The following is an 18,976-nucleotide window of genomic DNA, read 5'->3' as shown; positions in this document are numbered from 1 at the left end:
ATTGGTCATTTTTGGTAGTTCTAACGTTAATAAAATATACCTTAAAGATACCAAGAATTTCGAAATAATAATTATTTATATTATTATAAATCGGTTGATAAATTTCCTACGAAACAAATATTCTTCGAAACGTCAAAATTTCGTAATAAGTCAGCAATTCTATCCCCAAACCAGGCGAATCTTTCGTCATCGATTCCATGACGCGAATACTCGCCTAGTTCCACAGCCCGAACTAATTGCACGTCTCACGGCGAAGTCTCACGGAAGTCGCGAGCGAGACAGAAGGAGGAAACGGAGCGAAAAAGAACGAAAAGCGTTCGATACGAAATTGCTTCGTGCCCTCGGAATACAACTGCGCTGCGAGGATTCGTTCGAGCGACAATTTCGATTTATCGAGCCATCGTAAAAAAAAAAAAGAAACAGAAAAAAGAAAAAAAGAGAAAAAATACGTTTCACCGTGAACAATTTTATGACACTTGGAACGGAATAAAATTTCCTTCGCGCGGCCGTTTTTGTTCGTTTTAATGACTTGGAACGTTTGCGCGAGAAAATTGACCAAATGGAAAAACAGGCAAATGAATCCCCTGTTTGTTCGATATTTCTTAGCCAGCGATATATTTTATTTCGACGGACCGACCTTTGAAAAATTTGATACCATCTTCTTGCTCCAGTGTTTTTTCCAGAATTTGTTGCAAAATAATTGACGAATTTATTAATTAATTAATCTAAACTGAAGTTGGAATTGTCACGTGCGATTCTATTGTTAAGGAATCTCTTGGCTCGAAAATTCACCTTACATTTACTAAAAAAAAAAATTATACTAAAAAAAGTACTAAGAAAATTTACTTTATATTTGCTTTGAAACTAAAAATACTAAAAAATACTAAAAAAAATCTACTTTATATTTGCTTTTACTAATTTAAACTAATTTGAAACTAACATATGTCGTAAAATATATTGAACACGAAATTTTCTTCGATCGAAATCTCGAAATAGTGTGAAATTATAATAATTCAGCCCGTACCTCGCCTGAATCTCGGATAAAAAATATTTCCCATAAAGGGATAGCGTATGCCGTACGTCAAGCTTATCAAAATTTGCTCGTCGACAAGAGGTCGATAAATTCCGCGAAAGAAGAAAAGGCACAGAAGTAATCCAAAATATACAGCAAGGGAGAGACACTTCTTCGTTTCAAATTCAAATCGGGCAAGTTCGCCCGACGAGAAAGATAAAAATGAATTCTACGTTGAGGGAATTTTGTATTCTGCTCTACGATCGAAAGCCTCGAGAAACTGCTTCGCCCTTTTTTAGGGGGAAAATAAATTTCCAACGAAACTGAAGTCTAGAAATGGAATTTCAGTCTGGAAACGTAGGCAACCACAGTTCAAACATTTAATTTACGAGTCTGATAACGCGGTGAGTATAGTCAATTGAAAAGGAAAACAACGTCGAATGAAGTCACCGATAATTAGCGAAGGATTAAGCGTGCTATTTGCGTGTTATTTGTTGAAACGTTTCGATAAGGAAACAATAAACGTTTCGAAAGAAATATTAACAACAGAACTGTTAAAAAAGTTTTCGTACGTGCCTACTGAGAATATTTCGTTTATTTGATTTCGTTTGCCATGATTATTTATGTCGCGACAGCGATGATCGAATCTTGCATGCAGCAAGACAATTTCAATCCGCCACAAGTTAAATCTTTTTAAATTTTTAAATTCACCTCGAAACTTGACTAATCTCTAATCTACCTTCAGCTAAATCATTTAATTTGTAATCTTTATATATACAAACTATATATTGTAATCTTATATATATATAATCTTATATATGTAACGATATATTGTAATCTTTATATATACAAACTCTCAAACTTGGCTAATTTTAATCTACCCCCCCCCCCAAGTTCAATTATACAATTGCAATTTATTCAGTCTATATAATACATTTCTACACGTACGATATAAATCTAAGTCTGTTTCAAAATCCGGCCAGCGGTTAGCCGATGAATTTCAAAATGTCTCGTATACATATAACACGCGCGAAATATATTCAAAAAAAGGCCTCTATAATTATCCAAATACTTTCGTAAGCAACTGTCTCTCGTAAGCCCGAAACCAAATTAAAGATCCGATTGCGTAAAGCGCTAGCATTGGAGAAAAAGTTGTGCCTGTCGCGGCATTGAAATTAAAAACAGTTTCAAAGTGTGTAGAGAGTCGATCGTAGCGAACGGTGCAGAAAGATTCACGCTTTCTAATTTTAATGCATCGCTGGCTCCGTACGGTAGGGAAGCTTTCGTTTATTCATCGACTTGTCTCTGCCTATAATATAATCCACCATGAGCACACCGTGTTCGTCCCGAAATTTATCGACTCGGGCGACTTGAAACTTTTTCCATCTCCATGGAAATCCTCCTTGTTTCCGCCTCGAGGTCGTCGCAGGGGGGCTATTGCCAGAGGAAAACGGGGCTTCGAGAAAGTCGCGTTGCTCCCAAGCGTCTTCCAACAGTCCCCCCCCCCCCCCCCTTTCTTTTCGTTGGTCTTTCGAATTTTCTGTCAGCTCCGCTGACTTCTCAGAGCCTCTTTGGCTTCTTCGCCTCTCTTTCCCTTCAAATTTGAACTCGTTGGCGACGGTTCCTTCAGCGGAGGCGTTTATTTCGGAGAACTGAACGATCTATCCGCGACTCTCTGGATTGCTTTATGTATTAAATTTCCGGAATGGAAATTAATTAACAAACTTTTAGCTATTCATTTCAATTGACAGAGTAATCTTTGTGTGTAATTTAATTCGAACACGAGTGTGTAATTTAATTCGATTCCGACGTCGTGAGCGTTTTTTTAAAAATTTAATATCTACGAGATATAGGGGATTCAGACTAGGATCTAAATTTCTTTCAGTTTCTAAAACGTTGAACTTTTAATTTTTAATTTTACGTTTTAAAATTCTCCGAAGGGGGGAAAAAAGAGAATTAAATTTATCAGAGACAACAACGCTGCTCCGTCGTTTAGAGATCTTCGATTCTTGTAATTAAAAAAAGGACAAACGTATCGAGAGCAATCGTCTCACCTCGTCGCTCATTAACACCGTTCCAATTTCCAACAAATTTCCATTCCAATTTCCATTCCAAAAATTATCCTCTATTTATAGCGTGGCTATACTCGCCCGCCACAAGATCCAATTTACACAGCGTTTTCTCGGCGGGGAACGGTTTATTTGCCGGCAGAAATTTGCCGACGTTTACACGCGACTACATCGAACGAAATAGGATGATAGTGGATGAAATTTTATTTCAATTCCATCGTTTAATTATTTGTTTCCATCCGCGTTTCCTAAGAGTATTACCGAGAGCCGAGGTGGCACAATCCTCGCGGACCTAATTTCGTCCTTTAATTAAATGGTTCGATTGGTCGCTGTCCCGGTTTAATATTCGGCTAATTATCAGGGAACAAAGCACGACGGGTAATTGATACCGGGAAAATCGATGATTTCGTATCGATGATCGGGAGATCACGTTGTCAATTCGAGACATTATCACATCGAACGAGAATGTGAAACGAGTCGATCTCAAAAAACGGAGGATTGATGGAATTGATGGGAGTTGATCGTTGGGAATCTGGAAAATTTATTTGACGACGAAAATGAGTCGTCGAACGAAATTATCGAATGATAATGAGGAACTAAAATAACTCGGATTTAATAGAAATTGTGATTCCTCCTATATCTTGGAAATTATGCTTAATCAACAGAAATGAATCCTCGAACGAAATCATTTATCTTTCATCGAATAATATTTTCTCTACGAGCATGAAACTAATTGAAATAACTCGGAATTAGTAGAAATATGATTCGGCAGAAATGACGGTTCTTCTATTTATTTGAATTACGCTCGATCAACGAAAATGAACGATGTCATTTATTTTTCATCGATGTAAATATTCTTTTCGGCGTAAGAACATCCTAATAGATTTAATGGAAACATAATTGAACAGAAATAAAAATTTTTCTATTTATTTAAATTGCGTTTGATCGTTGATGATTGAGTATCAATCGAATAAATCATTGTCAGAATAATTGTTAACCAAACATCATTCGAGACTGGAGCAATCAATTGTTTCTATACTAAAGTATATTCTACATACAAATCGTGACGATTTAAACGACAATAATTAAAATGGACATATCTGTACAATTATAATTTCTGTCTGAACGAAATCATCAGTATTAGTACTGATGCTACTCACCTGTATTTTCTGCAAAAACTTCTTAACTTTCGTTCACGTCCGATATTAAATTTCGAATTTCTTTCGAGATGAATTTTCACTTCTGCCAACTATCCCTTCCAACATTTGATTCAATCATTCATTGTAAATTAAAATAAAGACTTCCAATGAGTATCCCAGAAATTTTTCAGATTTTTCGAAAGTCACAGAACATTAGTTGTTTTATCTGTTTCGTTTTACTGTTGAGTTAAAGTAAAAATACTTTTAAAAAAAATATATAATTAATTCCGCGGAGAGTTAATTACAAATTGGCGACTTTAATAATTTCAGACTTTAGTAATTTTCATCCAAAAGAAGAAAACTACCCTATTTACTCGAAAAATATGTCGATTGTTTCATTGTCAATTAATCCGAGAGTTTCAAGCAAAGAGAATCGTCTCGAATGAAGAGAAACCGCGTCTCTGAATCGATCGATCAATCGATTTGCTCTCTATTCTCCCGTCAGCAGGAAAAAAAAAAAAAAAGAACATTCGTGATCGATGATCGCGAACGTTGATGCGTTTCCTAGGCTTTCATACGCGCGAAACACGACAAATGTTTGCACAGATACGGAAATCTACCTATCGACGTATCGAACGAGCCGCGATAACCGAGGGAAACGCTCGCTTTTCCGCGAGAGAGACAGCTATCGGATCTTCGCTATCGGATCTTTATCGGGGGAACTGCGTCGAATTTTTCGACAGTTAAGTTTCGCACTCTTCTCAATTCTGTGAACTTTTGGAACCCCGGGTAAACGTTTCGTCGGGTTACGTTAATTCTGATAAACATGAAAACGTTTAGGGACAGACAACAGTTCCAGCAGAATTATATATAAATAAATTAATCGAAACATATTTATTAATTTAATATTAATAATAATTTAATATTAAATATTTTGTTTCAACAGTAATATTAATTTAATATTTTCATTTAAATATTAATGTTAATTTAATATTAAATATTTTTATTTTAACATTAATATTAATTTAGTATTAAATATTTTTATTTTAACATTAATATTAATTTAATATTAAATATATTACACTTATAAATATAATATATTATTAAATATATTATATCTCCCCAATATTAAATTATATAAAATAAATTTAATTTATAAAGACAAATTAAATTAAATTTATCTGAAACGTCTGGGATGAATTCGTCAAGTTCGTGAATTGTCCTCGAAGTTTCAAACGCTTCGAATTGAAAATTTCGTAAAATCGTGTCAATTTCTTAAATTTCTCCGTGATGACGGCCGTGCACGTCTATAAAATTCTCGCCGAGTATTATTAATTGATTCACGCGATTTAATATTCATAAATTAATTTTAAACGCGTGGGGCGCGTGTTTTTTCCAATAGGAAAATTGCTTGATTCTATTCTCGGAGCGTTGAACCGATTTTTCGTGATATTCTAAGCTACCTAGCTTCGCAACGTCAACAACAATATGTGTCGTCTTCGACGTGATTGAAACGCGAAAACGAAAATATTTATTCGCCATTTTCTCCGCCCTGATATCCGTCTCCTAAATCGTGGTTATCGATTCGAGGCACTGTCAATCATCGGAACCCAGAGAGAAAGAAAGAGAGAGAGAGAGAGAGAGAGAAAAGAAAGATCAGAGGAAATTTCTGTTCGTAGAGGAAGGAACGTTAAATGGAAAATTTTTATCTCAGCTCGAGGACGAGCGAAATTTTGATAAATGCAAATATGAATTTAAGTTGAAGGTTCGAATTTTTCGCAGAGAACTTTTAGAATGACGATTCCATTAAAAAAAAAAAAAAAAAAGAAAAGTAAAACTGTATTAAATTGCATTATATTAAATCTGTCGTTAATGATAGGCTTGCATAAATTGAATCTGAATTAAATGCAATTCAAATCGCGTTAATGATGATTGAAATCGTGTTAAAAATACTTACTTAAACGTCACGTGTCGACTATGTCAATTTGAATTACATCGCAATTTTATCAAATATCGTTACCAACTGTCGTTCAGATCCGAGTACCGATGAAATCGATATTACTTGAAAACTCCAAACCACTTCGATCATCGTACGAATATAGTAAGATGGATAATCCCCTCGATACCGATCTCTGAAAATCCTCAAACTCCTTTTCCCAAATAAAAAATTCAAAAACCCGATTCGAGAAGAGCTGAGACGATTTCTCGAACGAAAACTCTCCTCACCATTCCCTTGCCGACAAAACACACCTGTGTTCCTCTCCGGCAAATCAACGACGCAACTTCAACAACCACTTCGTACCGTATGAGAACTTTGAACGGAACTTTCTTCAAGTTAAATCGCTCGGCGAATTGAAATATCGAGTCACAGGTCGGGGACGAGAGACTCGCCGACGTCTCGGTTCGAAGGAACTTTCAAAACACACTCGTGCTCCCACCGATCGACTGTTGTCGATCGCTGGGATGATCAACGATCCTATTTGCGCTAGTGATTGTAAACAGGCACGCGTGTCCTGGCACGGAAGGGCGATACTAGCGAGCAACGAGGTCCTACTTGGTCGCGTACCGACTGCCAACTGAGGCCAGCCACGCCGCGAGCTGTTGCTTATACGCTCGATCTGGCCAACGTGTACCTGCGTGACGTGACCGTTCCTTGTCAAATTGTCGCGATTTCCGCGAACTTTCCGCACCAGCTCGCTGACAAGCTCGCGGATAGAACGTTTCAGGTGCACTGAATGGCCAGAAAATGATTCGAGAATCATCCAGCTATTTGGCGAAGACGGAACGATCGCAGCGATCAATTGACGATGCTTCGAGCATCGTTGATGAACGTTCAAAATGTCATGATTTTGTGAAATGAAGATATTTGTTTGGTAATAAAATTGATAAAGCTTGATTTGAAGCTCGGAGCTTCTGTTTTCAGAGTGTATAAATGTCGATGTTATGATTCATTGTGATTAATAATATATGTTTCTATCGAACGTATTACATCTATGTATCGATATATAATTAGCAACATAAGTATAAATATATTTCGAAAACAAAGCCTCAAGCTTCTAAAAATGTTCGTTCTATTCTTCATTAAGCGTTCTTACGTCACATAACGTAAGATGGCAAAGTGAGGATACTTTTCTCCCTGGAAATGAAAGTGTTGCGAATTGTCACACTTGGAAAATTTGTTTTTTTTTTTTTTTCGTGGACTGGATCCATCATGGATTTAAGATTTAAGATTCGAGCCTCCTTCGAAAATTTTATGTACGATTTTCTTTTTTTTTTTTCTTTTTTTCGTCGTTCCGTCGAATATTTTGAAGAAATCGTGACATTTTCGTTCCAGTAATTTTGAAAGTCATATTCGTCTCGAACAGTTTCTGAGCTTTTTAATTTAAACGCGGATCGCGTGTGTTAATGAGTCAAATTGACCGATTGATCGATCGTTTTATTTATTCAATCAGACAGTGTACACCGTGATTCACGTGATTTGTTACGCTAGTTTGTAATTATAAGATTTTATAATAATCACTCTGCAATTGAATTTCTAGATTTCTAGATATTTTCACTGAAAATTCCTTCCTTATCCTAATAAAATTACCAAAATTGATGAACCAGAGTGAAATTTCCTCCTCCCGATGGAAAAAAAAAAAGTTAACATCACTAATCCATTATCGAGAATTTTCAATAAAGTTATGCCAGAATTAATAAACGAGAAAAAGGAAAAATGAAAGTTATCTCTGACCTGTGTTAGCGTCGTAAAATTTTGCAAAGTGAAAAAAAAATTTCTCATTGGAAATATTGATTGAAAGAAAACTGCACTAAAGATGTTGAACTACCTAATCACGCACGAACGTCAAGCGATAAGGTCGGTATCTAGTTTTCAATTTGCCGATTATTTTTAAACGTCGTGTACAACGTACAATTGATAAGCGAATTATGTCAATGCAAGTGATACACACACACACACACACACACACACACATACATTTCCTCCTCTTTTTCTTTTCACGCGATGAATCTGGGTCGTTCTGTTTGCTCGATATCCAGTTTATTTAATCGCCGGTCTGTGTGCTTTTTCAACTTCGGCTTTTCGCGCTTTCATTCGCCGGCAGATCTCTCATTTTTCATAAAGATTCCCCACCTTTTCGCACGCTGGATTCGGTGTCTTCGTTGTTTATATCTTTTTTCGTTTTCAGCCGGCTGCGTTTCACGTGTTGTGTACACTCGTCCGTGTCAATTCTGTTAATAAACCAGCTTGGGATCAAACATTGATCCTAAAAATCAAAATTGTTTGCCGAGGGGAAACACACGATCCCGCGGCGTTGTTGACTCGTTGTTCTGGCAATTTATTTTCAGACGCGTGCTTCAATGGCTGAGTTTCTCTCCAGTAACGACCGAAGAATTTACGATTTTGCGAAAAATAAAAATGTTACCTCGTAGCTCTGATTTCTGAATTTTGGAAACTCTTTATAAAGTCACACTTCATTAACAACATATTTTCATTCATTTGCATTTCATATACTAATTTATTTTAATATACCGATTAAACGAAAATCCACAATTTCTCAATTACTGTTGACATTCTTTTCAAATTTCCTAGGACAAATTGAACTGAAAATTCTTTCACAAATTTTCTTTCAATTCAACTGATCTTTCTTCATTCTAAACCCCATGAAAATCCTCCGGAATATTCGAGAAAGTATTTCCACCAGGTAAAAAAAACGCTCTCTCAACTCGCAGTGACGTTTTTTTAATTAAAAAAAAAAAGAAAAAGAAACTGTTTCTCTACGGGCGGTGTTCGTAATTCGATAACCAGAGTGACTGCAAATTAATTACGAAAATACTTCGCGACAGATCCAGACTTCCTTCCCTCCGTTTTAATCCATCCGGACGCCATTTGAAACGAGAGACCGAGCAACATTTCTCTTCTTCTTTTTCTGGCGTTTCATTTGCTGTAGAGCCGAGCGGCGAACACGCGACAGTGCAGGGGACATCGGGAAGATATTCTTACGGGGCAAGTTTCTCATGGGCGGCCATTCGTTGGCCAGTTTCACGAGCGTTTCGTACCGAAACGTAGCAAACTTCCAGGTTTATACTCGCCCGGGCGAGAAAGCGAAATAAAAGCGGTACTAATGACTGGCTCCGTGAAACAAATGGATCGAGAATCCCGGGCGAGCACGAAGAAACTTTATTGCGGGGGAGCAAAACCAAGGGAGAGAGGACGCGTAGGGTTTGAGGGTTTCGCCCGAGGGTTGAGATTTGCGAACGCATGAAATGCTTCTCGACTTTTTCATTAGCGAAATGTTTTCCTTCTTTGCTCGTATGTAACCAAGGTACACGCGTCGAATACGTTTAAAATCGAATGAACCAACAGTTCGAAGTGATAATTAAAATTACGGAATTTTTAAAAGAGGATGCGAAATAATTATTGCGAATGGAAACTCGTCGACTGTTCTTAAATTGTTCAAAACCTAAGAAGCTTGCGAATAAATCGACGAGTGAACAGTTTCGAGCTAACGGTGGAAATTTCGGAATTTTAAGAAAATGTAATCAGAAGCTGGCAAAACAAAATAGGCAAAGTTATTGGAACACGTGATGGTAACTTATCGACTGTTTTTAAGAAATAAAAAGAAAACATCGGACGACATTGGGTTCACTTTAAAGCGCCAAGTCGTATATTTCAAAAGCTATTCGTGCAGCGAAAAGTGAGATTTTTTTCTTTAAAAAAGAAAAAAATTCGAACGACAAAAAATTCTTGTCGCAGCCGGATTGAAGTTTCCGATTTTTGCCTCGCTATTTCATCGAATTTTTACAACAATTTGGCTCTATTTCTTCGATTTGTACAACTCGCTCGTATGACAGAACAATTTGCAGTTACTGAGAATATTTCTCTTACATCGTCCAGTATTCTTCGACTTTCAAATTCACAACAATCCCCAATCTAAAAATTCTCCGAGGCCAAATAAGCAGGATAACGAAATTTCTAACCGTATCGTCACGGATTCGCTTCCGTTTCGTCCAACCACGCTACGAAAGTCAATTACTCGTTACTACAAAAAAAGAAAAAACGAAACGAAAAATCACGAGAAGGAAGAATAGACGAGAGCGACGTGCCAAAACAAAGAGAAACAGAGAAAAGGGAAGAGAGAGAAAGAGAGAGAGAAATAAAAGCAATGAATCAGCTTTATTGTTACGCTACGAACTGTTTGTTCAAACGATCACGGGCTCGTATCTACGATAACTAAAAACGAAGTTCCTCTTTTTTGAGGTGGAGAGAGAGAGAAAAAAAAAAAAGAAAAACAGAGAAAGAAAAACTCGAGGCACTGACGTCAAAAGAATCTTCTGTAAGAAGTGACAACAAGGTATAATTTACGTCCCACGCGGCTCGTCGTGGCAGTTGACACAAATTGGTGCAAGTCATAAACATTTAAACGCATCAGTGAGGATCGCGGCGATCTAAAAGAGATCTAACGGCGATTCACACTTCGCCAGATTCACGATTGTTCGGTGAAAATCCGATCAAAGCCTCCGTCGTGCGACGATTCTTACTTGCCTCCCGGAGGATTTCCCGATCCAATTAAAATTTCTTTCGTTTGTGGATTCTACTTTCGGTAATTCCATTTTTTTTTTTTTTTTTTTTTTTTTTTTTTTTTTTTTTTTTGTCTTTTTAGATAATTTAGAAGGACTGAAAGACGAAAAATTGAGGAAAATGATTGAAACAGTTTTAGTTTCCCTTGGTGTTTGCCTGTCTTGTGAAACTGAAAGATGAAATTGGAACTTCGTGGGGCAGCAAGAATGCTTTGGTTCGCGATACATTGAAAAATCAGTTTTATTTTTAAATTGAAAAATTCAACTTTCAGTTGTCTTTCCTTCGAAACCAATTAAAATTTCCTTCGTTGGGTTTCTTTTGATAAACAAGAAATTGAGAAGAAATGATTGAAAAATAACTTTAGAATACGTTGGTTTGGTTTCTCCTCGATGTCTTCGTATTTTGGGACATTGAAATTAAAAAGAATATTTTAACAAGAAACATTTTCAAAGAAATTGATTTTTAGTTGCTTCTTTTTTTCTTAAGAGAAATTTTCCTTGATCCTTGTACATTTTCATACGTCAGTAGTTTACTTCAATGTTTCATACGGAGTACAAAGATTTAAAATTCGTGTCCCGTAAAATGCCAAATCTTGAACAGAACAATCAAATGTCTCCTTTATTTCGTTTCTCTCTATCAGCAGCATTTCTTCACTTTTTTTTCACCTACAACCTACAAAAAGTCCATCATCGATTAATGAAGGAAAAAATTACAATTAGTCCAGTCTCGAGTCCTGCAGTTGACGTCACCGCGAAGGATAAGAACAGTTTCCCATGCACGAGGAGACAGTGTTCAATCGCGACTCGAGGGAACCGTAGAGAGAAGTGGCGGCCAGCCTGACACCGCGAGGAAAACGAACGTGTCACGCTCGCCTAATTGCGCACCGTGTGGAAAATCCATGTCCCCGGTATTACGAAATTCATTACACAACCTCGTACGCCGTGCTCCCGGAGACCTTTTATTAGTTAATAACACAAGAATTATGAGAACGGTCTCGTCGTTGTTGTTGCACGACCAAGGAGAAAAAAAAAAAAAAAAATTGTTCTTTAAGCTCGAGGAAACACGAACTTCCTGTTACTTTGTAACTCTACCTTTGCCTTCCCTTTCTTTGAGGCGGAGAGATTATGAAGAATCGCAGTGGACTTGCATCTTTTTTTTCCCTCCTTCTTCTCTTTGTGATAGAATAATTTGAACGTAATAATTTATACGAGAATTATAACGATTTAAATTTTTATTACTTTGTTATACCATGATAATTTTCAAGAATGTCTTTCAAGTGATTTGAAAGAGAAGTAATCCTTCGCGCCTCTTCGTCGCAATAAAGCTTCTATTTCTTCTCGTTTTGATGGAAGTAGAAGTCTTCTTTAGAAACGAGTATTGTTTGTAAAGTCGAGTATGAAAATTAGTCGCAGCTTAAAATCGTTTGAACTATTAATACTATTTAATAATGCTAGTACTCCAAAATTAGTTTCACTCGTAAATTATAGATATTAGTTCCAGTGCTCGTTCCAATTAAGTAGAATCTTTTAAAATATTATACATACAAATAAAATATAATTATGGTTTAAAGTTATGCTTGATACTATTCGTTTCAAAATTAGCTCGATACTATCATTAAATCCTTTCTTCTAAACACTTCTCTCAACTCAAGTCAAAAGTTCCAAATTGTAATTCAATTTATTACACCTGAATCGTACCAATAATTTCAATTCAAGAATCAAGATTCGAAACATTAATTCCTAACAAGGCGGAGCAGCAATCAACGATCCCATAAGAATCCCCATTAACGGATCAAACAGACGTACGTCCCAAAGTACACACACACACACGTACACGAACACGAAACGTGGACGTGAAATTTTCAATCTAAAGAAACCGCAGCAAAGAACGAACGAAAGGAGGAAAAAGTGCAACGAGATTCCCAAGCGGCGGCCATAGGAAGGAAATCGCTAGGGTCCGATGTTTTCCGTGCTACCGTGGACGAAAAATCAATAGCGACGCCGGTTTACAAGCGGCACCAGGCATAACTACCAAAAATAACGATACGTTATGGCGCTCGTAAGTCGAAAGTCTCGCGAAACGATCACGGCCGACCACTCCTCTATAAATCCACTGCATCGAGATTTCAGGCTCGAGAGCTCGCAGAAGGTTTGCCTAAACGTTTGCGTCGCGTGATTTTCTTCACAAGCTCGAACCACCGCTGTCTGTCGTGTCTCGTTCGCAGATTTTTGCCAGGAATAGAACTTTCAGACGCTCTGACAGCTTTATTTATACGCGTACACGTGCACCGGGTGTCTGGCACACCTACGCTCATTGGAGATTTCACACTGTTAAACGATATTTCGTTTTGTTGGGATTGTTCGAGGCGTTGGTGGGTACTTTTGTGGCACTGAGCTACTTGCGAATGCACCGTAGGTGGCTTCTACTTGAGATTTGAGAATTTGTGAATTTTCATATATTTTTAAACCGTTGGAATTTCAATATCCTTCGAATTTCCATTGCGACGCTATTAATTCGATATTTTTCTGTCGATTTCAGTTACACTAACTGTGACACAAAGACAATCTTTATCGTCCACTAAAAATTACTCCACTTGTGAATTTTCTCCGATACGAAATACGATTTTGTCGGATCCACCAATTGTTTCAGGAGAAGTTTATAACTCGACAGCCTGATAACCCACCCGATTAAATCCTAGTGAATTTGCAGCGGCAATAAGGACGTGACGATTGCTTCTATCTTCTATTTGGCTTCGCACTCAAAATAGATTTGCGTTTTACAATCCTGATAATTCGTCGGATTGTATGTTCCGTTTACAATGTTACCTCGTAACAAGCTGCGCTCTTTGAAACCACAATCTCGACGCGGAAGTGCGATAAAATCACGTCGATAGACGCTGCCATCCAAAGGAAAACATCAAACTCGAGAGTCCAGATAAAATCAGCATTGTCGATAACATTCTCGCCTTGAATCACTTAATTAATTAAAGTGAATTGTTTCTTTGAAGAAATGATACACCAACATGGATTGTAATCAGCTAGAGTAGATAGTTGCACTCGACTGCAACAGTATAATGTATTAACATGGAGTGTAGTCAATTAGTATAGTCGTAGTATCAGCTAGAATTAACTAGCATAATGTATTGATATTAACTCTAGTCAATCAGCACTCAAGTACTCAGTACTCAAGTGGTTCAACATGAACTATAATCAACTAATATAATAGACTCATATTAAATACAATTAATCACTATAACTACAATATTTAATTAATATAAATATAGTACCCAACTGCTATAATGTATTAATATGAACTATAGTCAACTAGTATAATATACAAATATTATATCCATAGTCAGCTAGCAAAACTACAATACTCAACTATAATATATTAATATGACCATAATCAACTAGTACAATATATACTACAATTATACAGTATATGGTACTAAGTATAATACTATAGTATATAATACTATAATACTAATCTACTACTAGTTAGCTAGTATAACTACAAAGTTGAACGAAATTAGCAGTAATTTTTTAGAGTGGAACATGCAAACCTATCTTCCAAGTGAATAAGAAAAATTGTTTGAAATTTTGCAATCATTTTAAAAGGATATTTGAGGATATAAGTCGTCGAGAAAATACCAATTTGTTCGCTGATAACACACACACAACACACACACACACAAAAGCTTAATATGCATACAAGGTTTTTAAAACCTTGATCGATATCAGCAGATCGCGAATTCATAACCACAATGGTTGATGTTAGATTTAATTTTAGGATATTAATCCGTAGTTTGAATTATACATTCACCGTGATAAGTGTCGCGAATAAGTTTCAATCACGTGAAATACAAATTAAGCAACGTAATCAGAACTGAGCAATTAATTCAATTAATTCGTGGGTGCTTTAGATTAACATTAGCCGTAGTAAAAAATGTTGAACATCGTCGTTATCTATTGTTATACGTAATGTATACATTGATAATTCTATTCTAGGGGCAATCCTCTTTGTTCACGTTGGCCAAAATGTCGTTTGTTTAATTTTCTGCTAGCTACAGGACCACATAGATCGCAATAAATCCTCGCTGTAGTCGTTGCCGACCTAATTTCAGAGGCATAATCGAGCTTTCCATTCAGCTCGCTTAATGGAAAATTATATTGACAGTGGACGAGCCACACCTACGACCATTCAGCGCGAATCTAGGCTGTGGATCCTTTTCCACCATGAAATTGCCCATCCATCAATTTTGAATCCATTTTCCCAACCATCGACTTTTTCTTATTTCCCCACTGAGATAGCCTGAAATTCTAAGAAACACTGTAACTTTCCGGTATAATTCTCCGTTGAAACACGTTGTTCACACGCTCAACAATAATAAATATTCTGAAACATTCGGTGAATTTCTAAGATTTATTTTATTATTTATTAATTAAGATTTACTTAGATCAATCGACTGCACATTCGAATTCTTCGAAATCACGATGAAAAAGGGTAGACTCTCGGCCAGAAAATTGTTTTGTGAATCAAATATCATAGAAAGCACCACCGTGATTCAAATATTTCATACAAATATTCTCATTCTTTCTTTTTGTGCAGCCTGAGGAATTTCTATTTACTTTGAAATTCCTTGCTCTACTTTACTTTAAAATGGTCTGTAATTTCTATTTGCTAGAAATAAAACTTTTACTACTATCAAACATTTCCCGTGAGAACGTTTTTCAAATGTCTCGTTCCAGTCGTAAACAATCGTTGCAATCGATTCCAATTCCACTAAACTTTCCACCAAAGATCTGAAATTCTAAAATTCTAAAATTCTGAAATTCTAAAATTTAGGAATCGTCATCATTCGAACATTGATTCGAAAATGAGACTAAAATTCCATCGCACGAGGGAAGAGAAGTTTCGTTTGGTCGATCAGTGACCACGACAGTGAATAGGACAAGCGAGAGATAAGAATTCAAAGGAAAAGGGCGCGGTTGGTGTGGTAATGGGCGGTAGCGGCCTTGAGGAAGACTTCTCACGTGAATTCTATCCCCGGTCTGTGTTTTACACTGTGCACGACGAGTTTTTCCACGGGTTTCGCGTATCGCGCCAGTGGAGGAACGAGTTCTTGACACAAATCTGGCGACCCTGAAGAGCGTGTAGGTGATAAACACCCTTAACAACCGCGCGGCACGCCAGCCCCTCTCGTGATCGATAACGAGCTTTCACCCCGACCTTTCCGAGCTGCCGCGATTTCTGATCGGTTCTTAATCGTTTCGAAAAGACGATGATGATCGAGAGAGCCACGTTTTTCAACCTCGAATACAAAAATTTCCAACATTTTATCCAGCGAGAGTGTTTGCAAAAGGGTAGAATCAACCCAACTGCGATTAAATTTCTTGCTTTCCATGATTTCGATTTTTTGGGTGGTATCATTATCATGTAATAATTTCGAAAACGCAAATCTTAGTTTAAATCAAAACCAACTACAGAGGCATTCAAGTAGTTAAACAAAGCAACGAAAATTCAAACTACGAAGAAACTCAAGGATCGATAGAAAATCAAGGGAAAAAAGTTCCGACGAAAATAATAATTATGCATGATTGGATGATGAAGAAAAAAAAAAAAAAAGAAAGAAAAAGGAAAGTGTTTCTCCATTTTGTCTGACGAAAAGCAACAACCCGACCTCTCCACTCTAATGGATTCCCGGCGTGCGGTTGGTAAGCGGCACCGGAGCTGTGCATCGATTAAATTAGCATTAGCATTAGGGCCAGTAAGTGGATCGGATTTAATAAACCCCGGTGGATATAATCTTAAAGGGGTATTACGCGGGTCCGGCTTATTTCTAGCGCGAGGGTGCCCAGATTATTGCCACTGTTTAACAGAAATGCCGCTTTCGATTTTCCTGCTGGACGCGGTCTGACTCGTGGTTAAGCGACACGACGCCAGAGTTCGCTGCTTTGTTACAGCCTGCGCAGAGAAATTCACATCATTCCTGAATTAATAACGTATCGTTATCCTAATATGTTTAAATTTCAATTGAGTAATTTTTTTGTAATTGAATTAATTAATTTATAATTTTGAGACTTTGTTTTCTAAATATATTTCAATCGGATTATTCAAGTATTGTGTAATAATTGAATTAATTAAATAGAATACGAGTATACTATCCCACTGACGCGTATAATATACTAGACTTGAAGTAGGATGTTATTTAAGAAGAATATTTGATAAATATTTCATATCAAATATCCCGTCTGAAATTAAATATTTTATTAAATATTTTAGTAATAATTTGAATTGTATTTTATATTTGTGAAGAATGAAATCAGTCTGACTCCAACCAATTTTCTCTTTGTTATTTCTGAATTTCGAAAATTGTAGAAGATTCTGGTTAAGAAATCAAGCAACTAGGACAATATTTTCATTTCAGTTTGTAATCTTTTCGTTGAATTAACTAAATATTTGTAACACAGGGTGTTTCGTAAATTGCGGGACCCACTTGTACTCCAAATTTACTGAAAAAAGGTCATAAATAGGGTCCGTCTGGAAAAAGAGAGCTTGCTCTGTTTATAAAATTCATAAACGAAGACAGATATGACATATATTTATATATTTATATGTCACTTTCATTATTTTTAGGCGTAGAATCAGCTCCCGAATTGGGTCCCACAAGTTACGAAACATCCTGTATAATTCTTCGTCAATTTTTTTCAATACATGTATACTTACAAGTTAAGTTACATTCATTTCTATCATTAATATCAAACTTGCACTTGTCATGTTTTCAATTCAGTTCGATCGAACGACAGAAAAATCCTTCGTTAATTCCTCTCGAGGATTTTCGGACCGAGTCTTGCTGAGAAAATCACTCACCTCCTGTTACGATCGACGTAATATCGGCGCGAGTGTCGCCGAAGACGGTATCTACGTCTGTCGGCGTAGGACGAAAGGCCCAACGACGTTGTTTCCTTCGAATTTCGCCTGGAATCGCGATTATCCTTCGCAGCAGAGTCTCGCCGCGAGTCCGGCTTCCGAGCCTGCTGCTCCTGCGACCTGACCATCGTCCACACGAACAACAAGAACACGATCATCGTCGCGTCTTCGATCATCGCACCTGTTCAACCTCGTCGTCCGTCAGTGACATCGGTCGTTCTACACTTTCACAGTCACTTTGTCGTCTTGACGTCTTCACTGACACTCACGACGTTCCTCCACGACATTTTCTTCGCCGACTGCGAGACCGACTTTGCTCTCATTCGCCGGAGTGGAAGCTTTGGTAACTCTTATTGGCGAGATATCGAAGTTTACGGGCATTTGTTCCGGCGATACGAGAAAGATTTGTCACTTGGAGAAATATCCGAGAGAAACTTTCCACTGCCGAGAGGAAGGGAATTCCTTTTTTCAACCAAATTTCGTGGCCAATCAAATTTCGTAGTTCTCGAACCACGATGATCCAATTTCCGTCGCGTATGTAAATGTTCGAATCGACAGAAAATTGTGAAAAGATGAAAATTCAGGAATTCGACGAAAAATCAATCACCTTACGTGTTTAATTATCGTCATCTACGAAAGGCTCAACGGAGATTTAATTTTCTGAATTTTTCCAAGAACTGATTCGTCCTCGTGTATTTCGGGGAATTCATTTGTCAGTATTTACCGACCTGATTGATTTACTTTGCGAAATTCGTCGGGACAGAGGAACGAATCTCGCGACCGGCGATCTGCGTCTCTCGTTTGCCCTTGGCAAACTTATCGAACTATTTTCTCTCCGTAGCGAAAGTTAATATCCCCCGAGACAAATGTTTACCATATAACGTCGGTCCCCCAAAAATTCTTCAGCCACGGAGTACGCCGTATTTTGCCATCTCCAAATTTTATTTGCTCAAAAGAACACTCTGCTGCGATCTTTCTAATTTAGTTCCCAATTTAGTTCGGTACTTTAGTTCAGGCAAATAAACTTCTATGACAAGAATCGAAAATCGTCCCCTATCGAGCTGAAATCGCAATAAATCATTCGATAATAAAGTGTTTAATAACGAGTTTCACAACTGATCCAGCACGAATTCCACAAATGACTGGCGCGAGTATTTTTGTTGAAATTCGTTTCGAGAAGTGTTCGTGCAGTGCCATTAAAGCCGGACGGATTAATTAATTCGAAAATTCGTTGGTTGTTGCGCAA

The 18,976-nt window shown here is 37.2% G+C and overlaps 1 protein-coding gene across 1 annotated transcript in view; it reads right to left on the bottom strand.

Moving 5' to 3' along the window:
* The window catches only part of LOC122532946 (cAMP-specific 3',5'-cyclic phosphodiesterase-like), a 28,312-nt gene extending 9,628 nt beyond the window's left edge, over positions 1 to 18,684 (bottom strand). The window contains exons 1-2 of the mRNA XM_043662159.1: positions 18,343 to 18,684; positions 17,671 to 18,171 (exon numbers count right to left, since the gene is read on the bottom strand). Of these exons, the coding sequence (XP_043518094.1) occupies positions 17,671 to 17,906 (236 nt within the window). The 5' untranslated portion in view covers positions 17,907 to 18,171; positions 18,343 to 18,684. The remainder of the gene's footprint in view (positions 1 to 17,670; positions 18,172 to 18,342) is intronic.
* Positions 18,685 to 18,976: the final 292 nt, after the last annotated feature.

Source organism: Frieseomelitta varia, unplaced genomic scaffold (assembly GCF_011392965.1).
Source record: "Frieseomelitta varia isolate USP_RPSP 00005682 unplaced genomic scaffold, Fvar_1.2 scaffold_484, whole genome shotgun sequence".
In the NCBI taxonomy this organism is placed as follows: Eukaryota; Metazoa; Arthropoda; class Insecta; order Hymenoptera; family Apidae; genus Frieseomelitta; species Frieseomelitta varia.
This window is presented reverse-complemented; position numbering and strand designations above follow the sequence as displayed.